This window comes from Chaetomium tenue, assembly GCF_020726465.1.
Source record: "Chaetomium tenue strain MPI-SDFR-AT-0079 chromosome Unknown F5144scaffold_4, whole genome shotgun sequence".
Taxonomy (NCBI): domain Eukaryota; kingdom Fungi; phylum Ascomycota; class Sordariomycetes; order Sordariales; family Chaetomiaceae; genus Chaetomium; species Chaetomium tenue.
Window position 1 is genome coordinate 764,309 of NW_027117332.1, and position 21,064 is coordinate 785,372.

General features: G+C 56.7%; 8 protein-coding genes across 8 annotated transcripts; 4 read left to right on the forward strand and 4 right to left on the reverse strand.

Annotated features, from left to right (window-relative positions):
• Positions 1-65: 65 nt before the first annotated feature.
• F5144DRAFT_547575 (Pre-rRNA-processing protein ESF2) lies at positions 66-1,114 on the reverse strand (the record flags this gene model as incomplete). Its single annotated transcript, XM_066787480.1, has 2 exons — positions 66-399; positions 450-1,114. 2 exons carry the CDS (start codon positions 1,112-1,114, stop codon positions 66-68), a joined length of 999 nt encoding a protein of 332 aa, XP_066642607.1.
• Positions 1,115-1,535: 421 nt separating this feature from the next.
• Positions 1,536-3,339, forward strand: F5144DRAFT_219840 (Aldehyde/histidinol dehydrogenase). Its single transcript, XM_066783124.1, has 3 exons — positions 1,536-2,064; positions 2,130-3,014; positions 3,068-3,339. The coding sequence occupies exons 1-3, from the start codon at positions 1,660-1,662 to the stop codon at positions 3,179-3,181; spliced, it is 1,404 nt and encodes a 467-aa protein (XP_066642608.1). The 5' UTR covers positions 1,536-1,659; the 3' UTR covers positions 3,182-3,339.
• Positions 3,340-4,020: 681 nt separating this feature from the next.
• On the forward strand, positions 4,021-4,889 carry F5144DRAFT_602290 (uncharacterized protein; the record flags this gene model as incomplete). The annotated part of the gene is made up of 2 exons (XM_066791194.1): positions 4,021-4,059; positions 4,113-4,889. The coding sequence occupies 2 exons, from the start codon at positions 4,021-4,023 to the stop codon at positions 4,887-4,889; spliced, it is 816 nt and encodes a 271-aa protein (XP_066642609.1).
• Positions 4,890-5,257: 368 nt separating this feature from the next.
• On the reverse strand, positions 5,258-7,006 carry F5144DRAFT_219873 (ribosomal protein S5 domain 2-type protein). Its single transcript, XM_066783125.1, has 2 exons — positions 6,511-7,006; positions 5,258-6,458 (listed from the first exon to the last, which is right to left on the reverse strand). Exons 1-2 carry the CDS (start codon positions 6,792-6,794, stop codon positions 5,360-5,362), a joined length of 1,383 nt encoding a protein of 460 aa, XP_066642610.1. The 5' UTR covers positions 6,795-7,006; the 3' UTR covers positions 5,258-5,359.
• A 2,126-nt stretch (positions 7,007-9,132) lies between these two features.
• Positions 9,133-13,074, forward strand: F5144DRAFT_219904 (uncharacterized protein). The gene is made up of 2 exons (XM_066783126.1): positions 9,133-9,196; positions 9,368-13,074. The coding sequence occupies exon 2, from the start codon at positions 9,395-9,397 to the stop codon at positions 12,917-12,919; it is 3,525 nt and encodes a 1,174-aa protein (XP_066642611.1). The 5' UTR covers positions 9,133-9,196; positions 9,368-9,394; the 3' UTR covers positions 12,920-13,074.
• A 914-nt stretch (positions 13,075-13,988) lies between these two features.
• F5144DRAFT_462647 (kinase-like domain-containing protein) lies at positions 13,989-14,747 on the forward strand (the record flags this gene model as incomplete). The annotated part of the gene is made up of 1 exon (XM_066784984.1): positions 13,989-14,747. A coding segment is annotated over one exon (759 nt), but the record flags the coding sequence as incomplete, so codon positions are not given.
• F5144DRAFT_219916 (uncharacterized protein) lies at positions 14,598-16,072 on the reverse strand. The gene is made up of 4 exons (XM_066783127.1): positions 15,972-16,072; positions 15,821-15,918; positions 15,467-15,747; positions 14,598-15,395 (listed from the first exon to the last, which is right to left on the reverse strand). Exons 2-4 carry the CDS (start codon positions 15,906-15,908, stop codon positions 14,820-14,822), a joined length of 945 nt encoding a protein of 314 aa, XP_066642613.1. The 5' UTR covers positions 15,909-15,918; positions 15,972-16,072; the 3' UTR covers positions 14,598-14,819.
• Positions 16,073-17,469: 1,397 nt separating this feature from the next.
• Positions 17,470-20,903, reverse strand: F5144DRAFT_571247 (uncharacterized protein). The gene is made up of 2 exons (XM_066788819.1): positions 20,222-20,903; positions 17,470-20,063 (listed from the first exon to the last, which is right to left on the reverse strand). Exons 1-2 carry the CDS (start codon positions 20,413-20,415, stop codon positions 17,885-17,887), a joined length of 2,373 nt encoding a protein of 790 aa, XP_066642614.1. The 5' UTR covers positions 20,416-20,903; the 3' UTR covers positions 17,470-17,884.
• Between the last annotated feature and the right edge of the window lie 161 nt (positions 20,904-21,064).

Below are 21,064 nucleotides of genomic sequence, written 5' to 3' on the forward strand. Positions count from 1 at the left end.
TATTAGCAACACAACATAAAGTAAGCGTGAACAACCTCTTTCCTTGTCTCGCGCCCCACAAGATATCAAAAAATCTTGCTGAGAACTCTCTGGACATGCGCCGGCTGTTCCTCCTGTTTCCTTTTCTTCGCGAGGGGTATCTGCTTGAACGTTCGCCTCTTATCCTGCGCCGACTCGCCCTCCGTCTTCCCGACTGCCTCTCCGCTGCCCACTGCTTCCTCACTATCATCGGTCTTCTTCCGTTTGGCGGCTGCTTTGGATTGGATTCCATTGATGACCTTTGCCCTCTCGACGTTGCGGACGAATTCCTTGTTCTCGCGAGTGGTCTTGGCGATTTCAGCGCGTATTCTGCTCGTCCGTTCGGCATTCTCAGCCGATATTTGCTCAGTTAGATGGTGCCTACTATCGTTAGAACAATCATCACATCAGGAGGGGTGGATTGAACCTACCATTTGAAGCCGTTGAGATACTTTAGGGCCCACACGTCATCATGGTACCAGCTTGACTTCTTCCCCCCGATCGTCTGGGCGTTCAACAGATCGCACACCTTTTTCGCATCCTTCTTTTTCACAAACTCGACCCAGCCCTCGGTGAATGACCGCTTCTTGTTGCCCCCGTTGCGTACGCGCCTGGTGTGCTCGGTCGGGTCTTCTGGAGTGAGGAAGATCCGGTTGATCTTGCCATATGGCTCAAGGAGTGAACGTAGTTTTGCGGGTTTCATAAATGGCGGAATCCTTGACAAATAAACCACCCCGGACTTCTTGATCGCAGCCTCGGACGCAACAAGATTCTTTTTTGCCAGCGGTTTTGACACGCCGGGCAGCTCCGCTGGTAGGTCCGCTTTGTCGCCCTTTGGCCCTTCTTCTGCAATTTCCTCATCGTCGCGTGCACCTTCAGAATCCGCGCTGCCTTCTCTCAAGTCCGCGCCCCCATCTTCGCCTTGTTCCTCCTCTTGGTCGCTAACGTCTTCGGCGTCGCTGTCGTCATTGTCGACTCTTCTCCGCTTCGCGCTGCGCCCGCCCTTCTGGAAATCTTCTTCGGAATCGTATCCGTGACCTCCCTCATCTTCGCTATCCCCGGCGTCAAGAAATTGGTTACGTTTATCGGTCGACATGGTGGGTGGCTGGGAAATGGTAGTTTGTTGGACAGTCGGTTGAGGAGCAATGCACCTCGAGAGTTCGTCCAAAAAAAATCTGGGGCACTCAGCGCAAGGTCAATGCACTATACCGAGGTACGTCCCAAGGACCGCAATACAAGAGCATGTGCATGGACCTTTCTTAGCTCACAAATTTAAAGAGCAAAAGAGTTTGCTTTGAATTAACTTATATGCCAACCTAGAGCTACATCAATTTCCATATCCAAGAAATTTACTCTTTGCTTCGAATCAAGCGTATTTACATCGCGGGGATAAGTACCCTACAAGTACCCACCCCTGCCGCTGTAAGCCGGCTTCCTTATCTTATCGGCTGCCGGTCCAGGGATCCCAACGGAGGAGGGGCAGAGGGGCAACGCAGGGAGTGAGAAGGGGATGGGGGGCATCTTTTGGTCTCTCCTCCAAGTGCCCAAGTAAGATTCACCCCCAGCTTGTACAGAGTCGTTCCAAGAAACTCCAAAAATTTCACAGAAAGAACTCAAACCTGCCTACTCCCCCCACACAGCATGTCTGTCGAAACGATCACGACCATCTCCCCGACAACCAACGAGCCGATCCTAACGCGCAACGGCATCTCCTCGCAAGAGCTAGAACAACTTCCCGAAGTTGCCACTCAAGCCTTTGAATCATGGCGCAAGACTTCGCTACAGCAGCGTCGAGACATTATCAAGAAGGCGCTGGACATACTTGACAAGAAAAAGGATGAGCTAGCCACCGAGCTCACCGTCCAGATGGGCCGGCCCATTGCTTACACGGGTGGGGAGGTTACCACAGCGTTGAAGAGGGCCGAGTACCTCCTCAAGATCAGCGATGACGTGCTCCAGGATACACCGGGTGAGGCGGAGAAGGGCTTCAAGAGGTTCATCCGCAAGGTGCCGGTGGGGCCGGTCCTCATCATCTTTGCTTGGAATGTAGGTGCTCATGGGGGGGCGGCGCACAAGAAACAAAGGGACAGTTGCTGACAAATCACTATCAGTATCCGTATCTGATTCTCGTCAATGCCCTGATTCCGGCGCTCCTAAGCGGAAACTCGGTCATCCTCAAGCCGTCTCCGCAGACGCCGACTATCGTCGAGCAGGTCGCCAAGGCCTTTACCGAAGCTGGCCTCCCCAGCGGCGTGCTTCAATACTTCCACTCCGGCTCACCCACGATTATCGAGTCGATTGTGAGGAACCCCAAGGTCGCTTTGGTGTGCTTCACAGGTTCTGTGGCTGGCGGCTTGGCTGTCCAGGGTGCAGCATCAGACCGCATCGTCAACGTTGGCCTAGAGTTGGGAGGGAAGGACCCGGCATACGTCCGTGAAGATGTTGATATTGCATGGGCAGCCGGGGAGATCGTCGACGGTGCAGTGTTCAACTCGGGCCAGAGCTGCTGCTCAATAGAGCGCGTGTATGTCTCTGAGAAGATCCACGACGAATTTGTCGCAGCGATCCAGGACGTTCTGAAGGGATACAAGCTCGGCGACCCTTTGGACAAAGAAACACATCTTGGCCCGGTCATCTCGAAGAGGTCTCAGGAGACCATCGAGCAGCACGTCAAGGACGCATTGGACAAGGGCGCCGTCAACGCCACCCCCGCAAATGAAACGTTCAGCAAGCTCCCAGAGCGAGGGAACTTTGTCGTCCCGACGCTGCTGACAAACGTCACTCATGACATGAAAGTCATGAAAGACGAAACCTTCGGCCCCGTCATCCCGGTTATGAAAGTGAAGGGCGATGACGAGGCTGTGAAACTGATGAACGACAGCGAGTTCGGCCTGACAGCCAGCATCTGGACAAAAGATACTGACAAGGGCTATGAGCTGTGCGATGGGGTTGAAGCTGGAACCGTTTTCGTCAATCGTTGCGATTTCCCGAGTCCTGTGAGTCAACGGCCGTTACCCTACGCGTTGTGACACCGCTGACAGACATGCAGGACCTGGCCTGGACTGGGTGGAAGAACTCCGGAAAGGGCGTCACATTGAGCAAATATGGTTTTGACCAATTCGTTAAGCTGAAGAGCTATCACTTGAAGGACTACCCCAAATAGTGTATCTAGGCTAGTGGCAGCCTGCACGTTGACGCAGGGAGGATTCCGGCAAGGGATATCGCCAACCGCACGCGACAAGTTTTAGACTAATAACGTTGACAGCCAATTCCAATGCTTTGAGACACGTGAAGTGTTCGAATTGTCTTACACAAAACTTCGACGGTTGAGACACATTCCATGGTTATGGTTAAGGGGGGGCGGAAACGGGTTGGGCCACGCCGGGATTCGCTTCCACCGGCCACTCACATTCCAACCTTCTCACCCTCCACTGTCGCTCTCGTAGGGAGCATCTTCCAACGGTATGGGACTGGCGATCTCATGGGGCTGTAATACTCTTTGACATTTCCCGTCCTCCCTCGGCTATACGCCCCAGCCTTTTCTTTGTCCGGACCCGTCGTTGGCGGGTCACCTCTGCCAAACCTTCTTTACAAAAAGCCAACCTTTGGCGAGCCGGAACTTTGGTCAATGGGTTCATCGAACTTCTTTGCCGCTCCTTTGTTTCCTTAACCGTCGTTCTTCGTAATCCGGTCCACACTCATTTCGATTACCTTGGTGCTGTTCCTCTCGTTCCAGCCAGCCGGCGTCGTCTTCCCGCCATCGCCACTCCTTCGTCCCGTCAAGTCTCTGAGACACCACAAGCTCGCCTGAATCGTCTGTTTCCGTCGTCTCTGGGGCGTGATAGCGGCTTATACCTTCCTTGATATATTTCTTAGAAGTTATCTCTCATCTCTTGTTCAGTTCTTTTCACAATCCAACCTAATCTACCACATCTTTCATCAAAATGGTAAACATGACCGTCTACTCGGAAGTCAAGAGACTCTACTCCTCTCTGCAAAGAGATGGTTGGTCTCCGCCGCAGGAAGCGCCAGCTGCAAATCGTAAGCCTCCCCAACGCGCCTCCAACCCTCTCACTCTAACCAACCCCCTCCAGCCCGAACCCTTCGACTTCAAAAGAGAAGCCACCCTCATCCCCGGCATCAGCGAAAACGAGTACGCCCTCCCCATCCCACTTTACCGCCACCCCCCCAAGACTAACACCCACCTCCCCCCTCCTTCCAGAATCTCCGTCCTCCGCGAAAAAGCCGCCGCCTCCCGCCTCGGCATCGCCCACGCCGACACCTACAGCGACACCATCCTCCCCCTCCCCCACCACCACCACCGCCTCCGCCCCCGCGGCAGCGGCGGTCCCCTCTCCCTCTCTCCCTCAGGCACCACGGCAGTAGCCGCAACGCCGCCACCCCGCCTCTCCATTTCCATCCCCATCCCCATCCCCATCCCCATCCCCGGCGGCGGCAACCCCGCCTCCTCCTCCTCGCGCCACGGCTCGGGGTCCTCGTCGCTGCGGAGCAGTAGCACGGTGCAGGGGTATCCGTATCATGGGCAGAGTGGTGGGGGGTTGTTGGGTGTGAGTGCTGGTGGGGTGGAGAGGGTGTCGTCGTCGATGAATGATTTGGATTTGTTGCTGTTTGGGAATCCGTCGGGGGTTGAGCATCACCATCATGTGGCGGTGGCGGGGCGGGAGTTGGTTATGCCGCCTTTGGGGCCGGTGGTGTCGGCGGGTTCGGCGATGACGGTGTCGCCGTTGGAGTTGGATGGGGGGGAGTTGGGGGGTGGTGGTGGTGGGGTGGATTGGGGGATGGAGTTTGAGTTCCAGATGGGGAGTCCGGTGAGTCCGTTGTCGCCGGCTTCGAGGAAGAGGGCCCTGTGATGGCTGTGAGGTTGGGAGAGGGGATATGGGGTGGTGGGTTGGATCCTTCGTTGGTTTATGCCGCTCTAGGTGTGATACGGGGTTGGCTCGTTTTAGTTTGACATCTAATTCTGCTTGGGCTGTTGGTCTACGGCGGAGGGCGAGGGTGTAAGGGAATTGGGTATGAACTAGGAAACCAAAAAGGGGTGGAATTAATGAAAGTATCTGGGACAGAGGGAAGGGAGATTGTATCAGCAGATTGGATCTTGTGCTGTTGAGTGCAGGCATTTGGCTTGGTAACTTAATCAGAAAAGCACAATTATCAGCAACAGTATTAGAGAAAATAAACCGGCGACTACAATATCAGAGTGTGTTCAAGATCCTCTCACGTCCAGTTGCATATCTCATACTATATTCCTTTTGCTACTGATATATCTTTAGGGTTACACCCCCTTTATACCCCTATCCATTTATCACACGCACAAGCTACTCTACTGAGTCCACAGCTTGAACTCGCTCGGGTCTTCCATCCTTGCGCCCTCCGTCTCTCCCCTCACCCCCATCAGCCGCACCTGAATCTCGTGTTCCTTGCTCCACTCCCGCAGGAACGCCTTCACCCTCTTCTCCGTCTCCTCATCGTCCCGCATCACCACCGCCGCGGCATCATACCCGCCCGCCCCGGGCACCACACTCCCCAGCACACCCTCCACCCCCTCCAACGCATCCAGCATCTCCTCCTGGCTATCCGGCTCAATCGGCGCGCCACACTCCCTCCCCATGGTCCGCATCAGCTCCCTAAACGGCTTCATCACCCTTCCAATCTCCCCCACCCTCCCCTCCCCCAACACCTCCGTCAACTCATCCACCTTCCCCTGCAACTGCTCATACACCCCCGCCGCCACCTCCGCATTCCCCTCCCTCCACGCATGCACCTTCTTCACCATACTGACCGTCTGCGTCCCACAATCCACATCACACATCCTCACCGCCACCCCCTCCGGCAACCCCACCCCCTCCTTCCGCACCTCACAATCCCACCCTTCCCCATCCACCAGCCCCACCAACTTCTCCGCAAACCCATCCTCCCCGGGCCCCGGCAACGCCGCCAACAGCGCCGGACTAAACCTTCGATACACGCTCGACCCGTACACGGCGCTGGCGACGTCAAACCCGCTGCCGACTTTGCCCTGCGCGGCGCAGTGCGCGACCTGCGCCAGGTTGTGCAGCGCGCGGCGGCCGGCGGGGGTGGAGAGGTCGAAGAGGTGGGGTGGCAGGTAGTGTGCCAGGAGGGAGGCGGTGAGGGCGGTGACGATGGCGGCGGAGGAGCCGAGGCCGGTTTTATGTGCGTCGCGGAGCGTGGTGCCGAAGTGCAGGAAGCGGGGGTGGGGGGAGGTTTGGTTTGAGGAGGAGGTGGTGGTGGTGGTGGTGGTGGGCTCCTTGGGCTTGGAGTAGTAGTCGTTGTCGGCGAGGACGAGGAGGGAGGCGGGCTCGAAGCCGTGTGCGGCGCGGGTCTTGTCTACTTGGGAGATGTAGCTAAGGACGTAGCTGAGTGTGGTCTCTACAAAATGGTTTTGGTCGACCGGAGTGCCCCTGTGATGTGTGAGTTAGAGTGACATTAGGAGAGGGTTAAGGGGACACTGACGACTGCAACTGAGTGACCTTGATGCCACCGCCGTTTTCGGCGAGATGGTAGCCATACTTCCAGGTGGCATTCAGGAATTGCGGGCTCTGCACAACAATTTCTCTGAGATGGACGCCGGCGCTAGTGTGTATCTCTTGGGCGAGGACGTGGATGCGGGCACTCAGGCCAAAGACAAGACCTGTGTGTTTCCGGTCGAGGACAATGTAGCCGCCGGCTAGAAGCACCTTTCCGGGGGCCGACACGACGACGGTCCGGTTCCCCGGGTTGTCAGAACCACCAGCCATGGTTTTTTCTTTAAAAAGAAGTTAAGGGTGTGGCGATACTGGTCAGGTTCAGGAGGTAAACAAGAGCCAAGGAATGTATAGTTGGAAAGAAAAAAGAAAGAGAACAGGGGCCACGCCCGATGGCAGACAAGGTAGCTTATCACGGAATTGAGAGAGGCTGTTTTAGATTCAACCAGCCCTGCTCAACGCAGCTGCAATCCGACTTGTCCTTCTTTTGAGCTCCGGATTTGTGCCATGAAGCTTCTCTTGACCCTGAGCGAGGGGTAAATTGACCGCTTGCGGGGCGGGGACCTGTGGAAATGCGGGGCTCTCAGACGCCGCGATGACAGCTTTGATCCATTTTTACACGAGGCAGAGAGCTGAACGGGCTGAAAGGGGTCTGCATTGATAGACTTTGTATACACAGTATGCGCCGCCCACTTACTCAGCGGAGCTCGAAGACGCAAAGACACACCCAACACAAAACGAGAGCATTCGCCGTGCGCCCGCTATTGCCATCGGCTTTCTTGTGCGGTTGAATCATCGTTAAGAAGAAAGGAAGAAAGGGCGAAGGCCCGCTTTCTCCAGACTCTGCCGACCGATAGATATTTCGTCGAGGTAAATCTACTAAGACGGGCGGCCGAAGTGGAGGTGTAACCATCGCATGTGTTCAGCCTCGAGACGACTCGAAGTCTCATTTAACATCATGCCTGAACTTAACTGGCGGGCATAGCCGGTCTGCCGGCGATCGACCGAGGGAACGGGCTGGGGAAGTGGGTCGGCATTCTCGGGTCCGATCCTTATGTCCATGGCTCACGGTGCCGGGCCGGGGATGTTTTGGTAAGCCCGGTTGCGACTGTAAACAGGCTCGTCACGGTAAATTCTCGTCGGCTCAGGCACATGTGACTGTTTCCTAGGCACCCCACCATCCTTTCCTCTTCAGGCCGACGATCTGATAATTAAGTCGCGCCGCAGCCAAGCCTTTTTCACCTGGAAATCGAGGTCATCTGCGGCACAAATTTTTAGATTTTGGAGAGATGAGAAACAACACCAAAGGAGTTGGCCGCCCGCGGCGATTGACTCTTGCTGCAAGGACAACACACACTGTCACCTATTGCTGAAACCTACCTGCTCTGTACATCATCTGCATACATAGTGCGGTATCGCGCATTTTGTCAGTCTGCAGCCCAAACCCTAATGCTCAATCAGGATAGCAAATGCTCCACTTACAAAAAGTCGACTGAGGGCTCGAACGGGCGGGAATGGTTTCGTTGTGCTTCCTTTTCTTGCTTTGGTGTTCGGGAATTTTCTCATTTCCCAGGCGAGAACCCTGTTGATTCAGTGTGACAGGCACCAGTTCCCAGCCCGCCGGTGACGGGTTGATTTGCTCCGCAATTTGCGGTCGGGGTTCAGCAAGTGCGAGTTCCGAGCCCTCGGTCTGTTAGCTGGACGTAAAATCCGTGACTGGACCAGGTATTTTTAAGGATTTTTGACCGTTTGAGGGACTTTAATGTACACAACAGAGGGCTGCAGCGCTAACAGACGAGCAGCACGGGCACTGGCAAACCCCGGTTGCCCCAGGTGGGAATTGCATTGCCGACCCCACACCATCCTCCCCGACGCCCCTTGCGTCCGGTTTGTCTTCGTTTTTTGACGTGGCCCGGGGCACGCCCCGCTCAGCCCGCCTCCGAGGCATCCGCCACTGGGGGGGTTCATTCGTCATCCTCAGGAATCCAGGCGGAAGGATGTCGTTGACACGAGGCTGATATGGGGGGGAAGCTGAGGCATGAATGTCGCAAGACGCGCATTCTTAACGGACTAGGGCCTGTCCTGGCCCGCCATCTGTTCTTTTGGAGGGGTATTCAACGGAGATAACGTCGGCCGCTACGAATACTTCGTACATACGTTCGAGACTGACGCCGCACAGAAGAGCGGGAGGAAGAGAGGGAGAAAGAGACAACATTGAAGTGCGGATTTCGTTTGAATTTTGTGTCCATGACTGGATAATACCGCATGGAACAGTGCTTCCGGAATCTCGTTGAAGGAAAGCAAGAAAACCGTGTTAGTTAAAACCCAGCAACCACGAGCTTCCTTGCGTGTGAAGCAACATGGAGCTGCCCGGTTTGGGGTTGCTGGGCGCACGCCGCTCTGACTAAGTGAGCTTCCGAGTCCACCCGCCACGGCAGAAAAAGTTTCGCGCGAAATCCACGCCCACCAATCCGTTTTAGCTCCGGCCCAGAAACAATTGAGCTGCGTAACCCCGTCCATATTTGACAGCCACACTCCCACACTCCCATCCTCCCTCCCCTTGCCTTGACTTTTCTAAACCCCCAAACTTTAGAATCACCATTCCAGGTAGCGCGTTTGTTTGACGGCCTTGTCGTCAAATGAACCTGCAAGTGCGCATCATTCAATCTTCCCTTGTAAGTCTTGACCCATGCACCGTCCGTCCTTACTCCAATTCCACCATTTTAGTTTAGTGTGCTCGAGTCGGGTGTGCCATGGCCTCGTTCCTTGCGAGTGTGGCATGAACAACAGACGGACCGTTCACGACTACGTCAGAGCAATTCGCTAACTAACCCGTCTCCGGTTAGAACCCCTTCCACCCAGGTGTTTCCTAAATGCCCTCCGTTTACTCGTCGGTTTTCCAGAGCTTTATCCGACAAGGATTTACAAAGTCTTTCACCCACGGCTACGCCCAATCGGTCGTCGCTGCCACTCACCCTCATGTTCTAAACGCACAGAACCGGCCGTCGTTTGCGCGGCGGCGCAATGTCGCCCGCGTCGGCCGTCTCTCTAGCCTCGGGCTCCAGTCCGCCTTCCACACTTCTTCCAGTCTCCCGGCTGCTAGCTCGCTAGAGCAGCGCCCGGACAAAGCTGGGAACCATGGCGGCTTGGATGCCTACTTCGAGCAGCTGCAAAAGTCCGAGGACGGCACCGAAATCGAACAGGAATGGGTCCAGTTTCAGTTCCCGAAGCCCATCGAGTGGAAGCCGTCAACAGCTTCCGTCCTCGTCGGCTCCGATGCCAAGACCCTCGCCCTCGACGCCGAGGAATCTGCCACCCACGATGATGTCTCGACAACTCCGGCCGTCCCGCCCGAGGCCGAGGCAGCGCTGGCCCACATCGATGCCGCCATCGAACGGGAGATCGAGGCCCGGAGAGAGTTGGAGGAGCTCGAAGAAAAAGTCGAGTCTCTTCGCGCAACTTCACCAGCCCTGGCAGAGCAGCTGGCCGAAGAAATTCGGTCGCGGACTGCCTCTCCCGTCTCCAGCCTTCAGACTCCTGCCAGCGTGGCTCGCACCCCCTTGACGCCTCCGATTGACCCTCAGTCGCAGACCTATGCCGACCATCTCGCCAAGCTTTCTGGGACTGGACGATATGCCGAGATCCCGGCCGTCTTCGAGGCCATGCTGGTCAGCGGTGTCCACCCGATTCCGTCGGCGTACAATGCCTTGCTTATGGCCGCCATCCACCTGCCCTTCGAGAAGTGGGAGATTGTGACCAAGGCGTTGGATGTCTACGCGGACATGCTGCGCCGCAAGGTCTCCCCCGACAGCGACACGTACGACATCCTCGTCGGCCTCCTCGCGTCCCGCTCCCTCGAGATTGCCTCGCTCAAGCAGGTGCTCGAGGACAAGCGGCTGCGCTTCGGTGGCATGGACGAGCCTGGCAAGTTCATGTTCGCATCTCATGAGCTGGAACACGCCATGCTTGTCGAGGATGACCGCCTGGACCTGGCCATGAAGCTGTTCGCGTCGTCGGTCACGGCGAAAAAGGCGTCGTACTCGTCCGAAACATACCACCAGCTGATCTCGGCCTGCGCCCACGCCCGCCGGATTTCCGACATGCTCAAGCTTTTTGAGCACATGGAGTCCAGCCAGACCGTCGCCTTTGCGGCCACTTTCCCTGCCATGATCACCGCGTTTGCCAGCTCCGGAGACCTCGTCAGCGCTGTTGAGTGCTACAACGAGTACCGCAACTTGGCCATGGCGAACGACAAGGGTGACCAAACCCTGAACGACCGCCTCGACGCGCAGGTCTACGCTGCTGTCATCAACGCCTATATCGTCTCGGACAAGGTCGAGGGTGCTATGAAGTTCTACGAAAAGATTGTACAAGAGTACAATGCCAAGCCCGCCGATATCAAGGACGCCATCATCGCTGGTGGCTTCGTCAAGGGCTTCATCGACCGTGGAATCTACGTGGAAGCCCTTCACTGGGCTCAGCAGATCGAGAGCTCAGCGAGAAGCTCAGCCATGGGTGACCTCGCAACGGTAGCAGCGGACCGTGGCGATAAGCAGACTGCCGTGGCTGCTTTCGCCAACGTGGCCCCCGCTGCCGCTGCTTCCTCCGCCGCCGCTCTGCTTGCCATGAGCGTTCGTGAGGGCGACGTCGCTGCCGCTGCTCGGTATTGGGATGCTCTCTGCAACCCCCAGGTCAAGCCGACTTCGTCCTTCATTGAGCCCACGGCCATGTACGCGGTTGCCATGATCGGTACTGGCCAAGTTCTCGACGGCCTCACTCAGGCTGAGTTCATGTTCCAGCGGATCCGCGACCACAACTCGCAGCTCACCGACGAGATCGAGGAAGGTGTCCAATTCATTTCAAGATTCATGGCCCTCCGGGGCATCGCCGATCCTCGGACCGCCTCCGTCGCCGCACCCGAGCTTTCTCAGTCGTTCCCCGCATCACCGTATCCTCAGACACCCGCGGCTGCCCACCAAGAAGATAACACATTCGACCCATACGCTCATAACACCGACGCGAAAGGATCCTTCCTCATCACGCAGGAGTTGGAGGGCGCATTTGGCCGCAAGTCCAAGTTGAATGAAGCGCTCTCCCGCTTCCGGAACGTGCGCCGTGCCGGCCGTCATCCTCGCTACATTGTGTACGCGAAGCTGATCTCAGCCGCCGGCAAGGAGGAGAAGTTCGATGTTTGCCAGGAGGTCCTAGCCATGGCCCGCAGCGATGTTCCGCCGCTCCCGCAATACCCCGTCGTTCGCTACGGCTGGTCCTCGATTCTGGATGCCATGATCGGTGCGTGCCTGAACCAAGGCCACAAAGCCCTGGCCGAAGACTACCATCAGGAGTTGCTCTCCATGGGCGCCACGCCCTCAGCCAACACCTACGGTTTATACATCACCACGCTTCGGGATTCTGGCAAGACGGTCGACGAGGCTTCCGAGGCTGTCAAGATCTTCATCCGTGCCAAGACGGAAGGTGTCGAGCCAACCTCTTTCCTGTACAACGCGTTGATCGGCAAACTCGGCAAGGCACGCCGCATTGACGACTGCCTCTTCTACTTCGCTGAGATGCGCGGGTTGGGAATCAAGCCAACTTCGGTCACGTACGGCACCATCGTCAACGCGCTCTGCCGTGTCAGCGACGAGAAGTTTGCCGAGGAGCTGTTTGACGAGATGGAGGCCATGCCCAACTACAAGGCGCGCCCCGCCCCTTACAACAGCATGATGCAGTTCTTCCTGACGACCAAGCGGGACAAGGCCAAGGTTTTGGAGTTCTACGAGCGCATGAACGCGAAGGGCATCGCCCCGACCGCCCATACATTCAAGCTCCTCGTCGACACTCACGCCACCCTGGAGCCTGTGGACATGAAGGCCGCCGAGGCAGTGCTCGACATGATCCGTGCTTCCGGTCAACACCCCGAGGCCGTCCACTACGCGTCGCTGATCCACGCCCGCGGCTGCATCCTCCACGACATGGAGGGCGCCCGCAAGGTGTTCGACTCCGTCATGAAGGACCGCATCGTCCCTGCGCACCCCTGCCTCTACCAGGCCCTGTTCGAAGCCATGGTCGCCAACCACCAGGTCCAGGCCACCGAGCCCGTGCTCGCCGACATGCGCGCCCGGAACATCGGGTTGACCCCCTACATCGCCAACACCCTCATCCACGGCTGGGCCGCCGAGAACGCCATCGGCAAGGCCGAGGACATCTACAACGCGCTCGGCCGCCCCCGGCGTGAGCCGAGCACCTACGAGGCCATGACCCGGGCGTTCCTGTCCGTCCAGGACCGCGAGGGCGCCAAGGCTGTCGTCAGCGAGATGCTCACCCGCGGGTACCCGTGCGCCGTGGTCAACAAGGTGCTGGAGTTGCTGGGTGGCCCGCACATCGCCGAGGCAGCGTAAGCTCTCTCTTCGGTCTCCCTTTTTTTCTCATTTTCCTTTACTTTCCTTTTTTGTCTGGTCTATTTTCCCACGTTTCAGCCTAGCCCGCTTTGTTTTGGATGATACCCCCTGTGCGACGACGAAACTGGCGGCGGTTGGGCTGTATAGGTTGGGATGGGGTAATCAACTATCACTGGGAAGGACCGGGGCAGGCAAAAAAACGGGAGATGGTCGGGCAGTCTCTTTTTCTTATCTCTTTTGTCTCTGTTTCGCATGTCGCTCGGGATATCAAAATGGGTGGGAGGGATATCGGTCGGGCAGCGGGGGCGTTTATCGGATAGAGTTTAACCGGGGGCCCCGACTACGTGTGCGTGAGGCTCGGTTCGGGCGGCTTGGTTGTGCTCTTTTTTTTTCCTTTTTCTTTTTTTGTGCTGGCGGGGAAGCATGCATGGAACGGGCCTCGGTTGGGATCCGGACGGGCGGGACAGGAAGCGGATTTCTGGGCGGACGGTCCGGGCCTTGCGGCTGGAAAGACTTACACACATCTCCACTCTGCATAGCGAGCAGTGAAATCTGTTGGCTATGTATTATACATCTAGAAAATAATGATGAGTAATGCCCTGTACAATGATTGGTCTCAGAATGCTAGTGACCGGTGCTCTGATGTGAAATGCTAACCGCAACGAAGCTTCACATCAGTATGGTAGAGATGTAGTCCTCCAAGAGTTGAAGTACCTATACAGCCGGAAAAGTGGGGCTGCCGCCTGTACACACAGTTCGTCTCTCCCATCATTCTCACTGTTTCTGTGGTGTCCTGAACACCGAACCTTTCACGCCAACCCCAGTGTGCGTTGTTGTCACCACTTTCCATTTCCTTCGCCCACATACTTGCGCGCGCTGCCTACCTTCATTAACGTACGGCTGCCACAAAACGACCCCGTCGACCTTGGCCATCCGCGCCGCCATCGCAAGACAGATCAACACCGCCCGCCATCTTTATCATTGGCGGGTACCAGGGAGGGAATTGGCAAGTCGAGTGATCAACAGAGCCTCGTCCTCCCCCGCCCTCCAAGCACCACCCCCACCCCCAATGCCCTACGAACTCCTCGGCCTCGGCGCCACCAGCTACGTGACAACAACCGACCACCAAACCGTCCTCAAGAGCCACCAAGTCTGGCGCAACGGCAAACCCTACCTGGCCCGCGAACCCTGCGAAGCCGACCTCGCGCGCGAAGCCGCCATCTACGCCCACCTCGGCGACGACCACCACCACCACCCGCACATCCTGCGGTGCTTCGGCCTGGAGGAGCTCTGCGCTGGTGTCCACGCGCTGCGGCTGGAGTTGGCGCCGCTGGGGGGCGTGAGGCAGTTTATTGCCGAACATCCTGAGCAGCCGCCGTCGCCGCAGACCCGGTTGGGGATGGTGCTGGATGTGGCGAGGGGGGTGGAGTACATTCATGCGAGGGGGGTGCAGCATTGTGATTTGAGTTGTCGGAATTTGTTTTTGTTTGAGGGGTGGCGGGTTAAGGTGGGTGATTTTGGGGCGTCGCTGCTTCAGGGCCGTGGGTTTGAGGAGACGTTTTGTGAGGAGAGTCGGTATGAGCTGCCGCTGCGTGGGAGACGCTTTGTGGATAGGCCGCCGGTTAAGAGAGAGCTGTTTGCGTTGGGGTCGGCGGTTTATGAAATTACGGCGTGGAAACGGCCTTTTGAGGAACTGGACGATGAGGAGGTGGAGGCGAGGTATGCGCGGGAGGAGTTTCCGTGTGTGGAAGGCAATGTAGAGGGTCCGGTGATACAGAAGTGCTGGAATGAAGAGTTTGAATGTGCGAAGGAGGTGTTGGATGCGTTGATAGAATGTATCAAGTCTGTGGCGCCGGAGGAGCTCACAGGCAACCAGTTACACGTAGAACACTCTCTTTTCTTAGCTACCACCCCAAACCCGAGCCGGTAGCACTGGGCCAACGCTCGCCATGAGGATCAGGGAAAGAATCAAACCAAGGATGCCAATCAACTCTCGACTCTCCCTACTCCGCCCAATGATGAGCGCCAGGATCATACTGAGAGAGAAAGGCACAAAGAAAGCCAGCGGTAGAACCCACGGCGCCACAGCCGGGACGAGAGAGACCAAGACCGCCAATGCAAAGCACCACTTCTCCCTCTTGATCCAGCTCCACGCGCCCTTCCAGAAACTGTACCCCTTCCCTAAGGGTGGCCGGGTTTGCACGACAACTCTTCCCCCGTTCAGCTGTTTCGAGATGCAGCGCTCCAGCTCTCGGTTGGTCGGGACCTTGGGAGCCTCATCAACGCCGTCAAGTTCGTGATTGAGGGCCTCGGCCAGGTCGAGCACGGCTTGGTACCTGGTGGGCGCTTCGTCCCCTTGCCGCCGCTTTAACTCGAGATAGCCCCGTAGCCACATCGTGTACACCGCGACGAACCAGAGAAACAGCAGTGACATGACGATGAACAGTTGCACGAACGAGAAACCCCATTGATATGTCTGCCGCCCATAAGTAAGCAAGGTAAGCCAGGTGCGCAGGGGAGAGTGAAAGGGAGTTTCTCTTGACTTACGTTATTATCAAAGGGTTGACAGCTGCCTCTCTCCTGAATGCTGGAGAAATTGTATGTCCTATTGCCCGTAGGCGTCATGAAAACTTGGTTGACATAGGTAGCGTATGGGGTTTGGTTTGTTCGAGGGTCGACCCAGTTGTTTCCGTAGTAAGCATCCGAAGGTATATAGAAAGCAGAAATGTTGAGAGCTGGTTTTTCGATGACTCGGTCCGTCCACGTCGTCTTGATGTTGTTCAGGTTGCCAGTGGCATCGAGGGCAAGAAAGCCGTATGCCTTAGTATCTGGGTAATAGGTCGAGTGGTAGTTAGTATGGTATCAGACCAGCTCCAAGCCAGCACTTCATCCTTGACGTACATGTGGCGACGGACTCCAAGATACGACACCCCGGCACCCCCGTGTTATACCAGCAAGGAGAAATCATAAGTTTGTCTGACCCTCCCATATAGACTTTGCTTTTGGTCAACGGATTTAGACCGAATGAGTAGAACGGGTTTGACTGGCTTACCTCCATTGCCATCAGTATTGGTGTCTTGGTAGAAGGAGACAAGGTAATTTCCGGTGAGGTTAACCCGCCACCCATCATGTATGACATAAGCTACCGGACTGAAACTCGAGTAAGATATGAGATTATTTTCATAATCAAGCACAAAGGGCCTAAGAGCCGGCGAATAACCAGTCATAGCACTGGCGAGGGTCGGCCATGCTAAAACGAAGACCATGACCGCAATAATACACGTCATGGCCAGTATCGAAGGGAGCGCTCGCCTCGTCGTAAAGTCTCGTGTGATCCGATATGTGGATCTCAACGAGGCTTCGCTCTCGAGGAAGATAGCGAAGAACGAGCTGTATGTAACAGGGCCTGCATGCATAGCGCTTCTGACATAGGTAGAAAAGGCTTTCCACGAGTAGAAAGCCAAGACGGCCTGTCCGCCTTTCCCTACGGCCTGATTTAGGGCGATGATCAGCCACAGCAACCGACGAAGACAGGACACAGGACGACGCCTATTTCGGTTGTCTGCTCACCAGATCCCAGATGATGTCAATGACCTTGGCCTCAGAGAAGGTAAAATGCGGCCAGAGCGGTAGCGTGATCTGGAAAAAGCCAGACATCTGCCAGTAGCTGAAGCTGGGGTCTATGCTGAACGAGCCGTCTGGCAGACACAACACATCCATACCAGGATAAACCATGTCATCTGACAACGAGAACATTGTTGTGAGAATAGCGAAATATAGTAGCCAAGTGAAAGGGGCTGATATGAACACAAATAAAATAAGCCATAGCGAAGCATTGCGCCAGCTCGCTGCTTTCAAGTCAGCTCGAACATCTCGCCACGCCTGCGCCCACCATCCTCGGAACCGTCCAGTCCACGATGGAATGATGGGCGACAGTGATCGCGGGCTAGAGGATTCTAGGACGAGCGGGCTAAGTGAGGTTTTTGACGAAGCCGCCATGGTCTCATGGGCATGTACATGTGTCCGATTGTGGTAGACAAGGTCTAGCAGCGAAAAGTGGTGGTGGAGATTTCATGGAAATGATGAAATGTTTGAAGAAGCTAACAGGTTGGTGATTGCCATGGGCAAAGGGGGATCGGTCGTTTTAATACCTATAAAGGAAGGAAGGCTGCTGCTGCGCCCTGCATGTACCGTAACATAACACGAGCGAGGCGTCAGACGGCGGCACCCTCAGGCCAAAAAAAGCTAAACTCGAGAGGGAGCAAGAAATCAGGAGCAGGGGAAGAAGTATAGGAAACGAAGGGAAAAAAAATGTAAGAAGAACTAAGTAAAATACATCACATAAAAGAAGCCGAGTCAAACAAAAGACAGACTTTGGGCTTCCGAATGGCTTTCTTTTCGTTCCTCCAGTCAAAGGATTTGTCACCTGCACTTGGAGTTCGGCTTTTTTACCCTCCGACCCACAGCTGTAGTGCAAGTAAAGCGGGAGATCTGTCAATTAATAGCTTGTATCTGCCACCCACTCGCATTTCAGCTTCTCAACCGGTGGCCATGCAGAGATATTGTTTCCTGCCTGTGGGGTCAGGACCCGTGTCTCGTTGTGCAACTATTATTGCCTGGCGAATACGAAACAATCTGCCCAATTATCGCCGAGTAGCAGGCAGTAACAAACAACGACGGGATATGAGGGAGAGGTTATGGAAGTTTGATCGCCGGAACGGGAGGATGAGCGCCAATGGACTCGTCTCCAAAAACATAGTGTCAGTTATATTCGCTCGCCGTGCTCTCATGATGATATACAACGCTGACATGAACGATCCTGATGCAAACAAACATATACCGCAATATATATGACAGATCTCAGGATATACAGGCCATATTCCTTGCCCACCTTCTTCTTAACCTGATCCAATGCTCGTGTGCACACCCGTACCTTCCGGATCCCCAGCCCCAGATGCACATGCACTAAGTAGCGATAACCACACCGCCACCACCACCACTACCATCCCCAACCGTCGCCTTTTTAACAGGCCTCTTCCTCCGCTTCTTCGACCCCTCACCCACACCAGCCGCCGCGTTAGGGGCCGGTGCCTGCGTCACCCAGCGGGCTATCGCACCCGCACGCTGGCTAGAGAGCGGGTGAAAATCCCTATCCTCGGGCGCGAAGGACGGCACCGCACCGCGGAGGCCGCCGGCCAGCATGGCTCCCGACCCTGGCGCGGCAACCGGGCGTGATGGTGGCAGTTCCGTGGGGGGTGCGGCGTCAATCGCGGCTGTGGGGTTGGTGTTGGTGGGTGGGCTTTCCAGCTGGCCTTTCAGCCACTGGGCGTCGAGGGCGAGGGCGGCGTTGTGGACGCGGTAGTCGCGCTCGGCGCGCATTTGGCGGGCGCGGATGGACAGACGGAGGGCGGCGTCGTCTGAGCGGCTGTCGTCGTCGACGGGGGACAGGGGAAGGCTTTCGGGTTGGCCACTGGTGGTGGTGGCAAGCGTTGTTGAGGGGTCGGAGGTGATGCCTAGGCAGTCGTTTTTTGCGGCCGGCGACGGGGATATGGGGACGGGGGTGGAGCCGTTTCCGGTGGACTGGAAGAGCGGGAGGGGCGCTGGTGCGCAGAGATCCTCCCATGATCCGGCCAGGTTGATCCAGTTGTTGCCTGCTCGTAGTACTTCGATCCAGTCGGCTCGCGTAGGGCATCGGCTGGATTGGAACACGGGGTAGCCGTCGGCGAGGCGGGTGAGGCGGGCTACCATGTTGGCGTGGCGAAGTAGCTCTTTGGCTGATGTCTGGAGCAGACAGTGGCATAGCAGAAGAGCGTGAAGGGCGTCGGCGAGGAGAGGGTGGCACGTCAGCGTCTCCGTTGTGGTTTGTATCGGGCCAGCGGGTGGTGGCCCGCGGGCCGCCGTGACCATTTCCGTGCTGGGATAAGGAGGGAGGCCAGCGGGCTGCGAGGATGTGAAGAGGTCTGATAACGCATAGACACGGTGAGGAATGGCCACGGCTTCGCCTTCTCTGACTTGAGGCGAGCGTGGCCCAGATGCATGGCTGTGGGACCGTGGTGCCTTGGTGCCATTGACGGCAGAGTTAACCCGCCGCGTGAAATCCTCGGCGTGCTCGATGGGCAGGTCTGGCGAATAGTCGAAGTGAGAAAGATAGGCAGTGTAATCCCGCAATGCCCGCTTTGCGTTCTGCCTCACCAGCTTCCTAGCTTCATCCATTCTGCTCTGTGCTTCTTTGCCGGCCGGCATAGGTTGGGGCTTTCCCCCAGCCCCCCCGGCCTGGGCACCGCCAGGAGAATGACTTTCGGCTGTAGCCAAGTCCTCCCCGAGAGCGGCGGGAATGTGGCGGCAGGCAATGACCAAGTAAATGCCGGCCCTCTGGAAAAGTAACTGCATCTCAAGACTGCTTGGTTGGTCCTGCCCCTTTAAAATGATGTCTTCCTGCCTTCGACTAGCCTCCGACAATTGAGTCGATTTCGGCGACGCATGCGAAGGCCCGTACAGTCGATGGAGTTTGAGGGCTTCGGTCAAGTCGTCGGCTGCGCCCTGGTCATCCCCCTTGAGGACGCGCACCATGGCCCGAGTCCTCAGTGGCGCTGGGTCGGACGGCTTCACGGCAGCAACCTCGTTGAGCGGCGTCATGCTGGTGCACTCGACCAGCTGGCGGCTTGGGATCTTCTCGTGGAAGAAGTGGACATATTTTGCGGCGGGGTCCTGGGGGTTGCGCTGGAGCACCAGGGACGCCACCTCCTCAAGGGTAGAAGCGCCCTGCATCGTGGCAACGCTGCTGGCGATCTCGTCCAGACAGTAGGCTTCCATCAGCTTCTGAGTCGCCTGCTCCCTCATCCTGTGTTTCCTCTCCGAACTGAGCTTCGTTTGCGGCGGCGGACGGTGACCAAAGCCGAAACCTAGCATGGATGCGGGATGAGGAGCGCTCCGCTGTCCCAGGGTGGCCACGCCGCTGGCAGCACGCACGGCGAGATCAGTGGCCTCGTCAACCAGCCGCCTGATCTTGACGAGATCGAAGAAAACGGACGGGTCGATGGGCCGCGGCCTTGGGGCATTGTAATTTACATTCGCGATGGTCTCGAGAACCTCGGGGGGTAGCTGGAGCCATGGTCCGTGGAAGGACGATATGTACCGCCAATGTCTGCGGCATCCAAGTTAGTAGTCTGTTGCCAGCACCGAAAAGGGGCAAGAACAGCAAGTCCAGCGGGCGCAAGAAGCTGAACCGATGCAAAAGGAAGTGGGATACACGACCAATGGCAGGGGTAGCGAGGCAACAGGGTAGGCAGGAAGGGAGCGCACTTATTCCTACAGATTACAAGCACCTGCGGCAACTGTGGTGGGGGGGCAACCTTGGGCTTCGAAAGCTGCTTCGTGGCGGCCACTGACTGCGACGGCGACGGCAACGGCGACAATGATGGCAGCGCTGGAGAGAACAGGGGGTCGCTATAATGCCCATCATCTTCACCGAGCTCGGTCCTATTCTTGCCGGGCATTTCCGGCAGTTCGAGATAGAGTCGGCCGAGATATGGCGCGATTGGCGGGTCGTGGCGGCGCAGCTTAGGGGTGAGCAATTGGCAGCGAGCAATTTCGCAGGGCCTGAATTTCTGGATGCCGAGGGCGAAATGGATGGATGGTCGGTCTAGTCAATCAGCGACAATCGCATTTGCGACCAGCGGTTCCGAGCAAGCTTGTGCCGGACAAAGAGAACACGGTCGGCCGGGCGAGAGGGAACCACAACACCAAACCGGATTCACTTGATCGTGTTCATCATCATCCCGAGTACAGCGTGTATGTACCACTTGTGAGGGCATTCGGGCGGAAGAACATCACGTGCCGAACTGTGGACATTTGGAATTGAACGATATGAGCATGCGATTTAGCGCCATTTTGCGATGGAAGAAGAGAGAATTCCCAGAATTCGGAGGTTCTTCGGTGACGGCGGCAGCCATGGGTTGGTCATGAAAACAGAGAGGCTGCTGGGTGAATGACAATGACAACAGGTGCCAACCCAAGCTGCAGGCAACCAAACGCACGTAACAACCCTAACCCGGGCACTTCCAACACCAAGTACACTATCACCAACAACCCTGGGCAGCCCAAGGCTCGGCAACTCCACCTTTTCCAAAATACATTTTCATTGAA

What these genes read in the sequence shown, in the direction of transcription:
- F5144DRAFT_219916 (XM_066783127.1), bottom strand. Translation starts at nt 15,908, where the DNA reads ATGGGAGGGTCAGACAAACTTATGATTTCTCCTTGCTGGTATAACACG. An exon ending in CTTGGAGTCCGTCGCCACAT is followed by an intron (nt 15,748 to 15,820) that starts GTACGTCAAGGA and finishes CCTATTACCCAG; the next exon opens with ATACTAAGGCATACGGCTTT. An exon ending in GTCAACCCTTTGATAATAAC is followed by an intron (nt 15,396 to 15,466) that starts GTAAGTCAAGAG and finishes TATGGGCGGCAG; the next exon opens with ACATATCAATGGGGTTTCTC.
- F5144DRAFT_571247 (XM_066788819.1), bottom strand. Translation starts at nt 20,415, where the DNA reads ATGCCCGGCAAGAATAGGACCGAGCTCGGTGAAGATGATGGGCATTAT. An exon ending in CTTGTAATCTGTAGGAATAA is followed by an intron (nt 20,064 to 20,221) that starts GTGCGCTCCCTT and finishes TGGATGCCGCAG; the next exon opens with ACATTGGCGGTACATATCGT.
- F5144DRAFT_219873 (XM_066783125.1), bottom strand. Translation starts at nt 6,794, where the DNA reads ATGGCTGGTGGTTCTGACAACCCGGGGAACCGGACCGTCGTCGTGTCG. An exon ending in AAGGTCACTCAGTTGCAGTC is followed by an intron (nt 6,459 to 6,510) that starts GTCAGTGTCCCC and finishes CACACATCACAG; the next exon opens with GGGCACTCCGGTCGACCAAA.
- F5144DRAFT_219840 (XM_066783124.1), top strand. Translation starts at nt 1,660, where the DNA reads ATGTCTGTCGAAACGATCACGACCATCTCCCCGACAACCAACGAGCCG. An exon ending in TCATCATCTTTGCTTGGAAT is followed by an intron (nt 2,065 to 2,129) that starts GTAGGTGCTCAT and finishes AATCACTATCAG; the next exon opens with TATCCGTATCTGATTCTCGT. An exon ending in GTTGCGATTTCCCGAGTCCT is followed by an intron (nt 3,015 to 3,067) that starts GTGAGTCAACGG and finishes ACAGACATGCAG; the next exon opens with GACCTGGCCTGGACTGGGTG.
- F5144DRAFT_219904 (XM_066783126.1), top strand. Translation starts at nt 9,395, where the DNA reads ATGCCCTCCGTTTACTCGTCGGTTTTCCAGAGCTTTATCCGACAAGGA.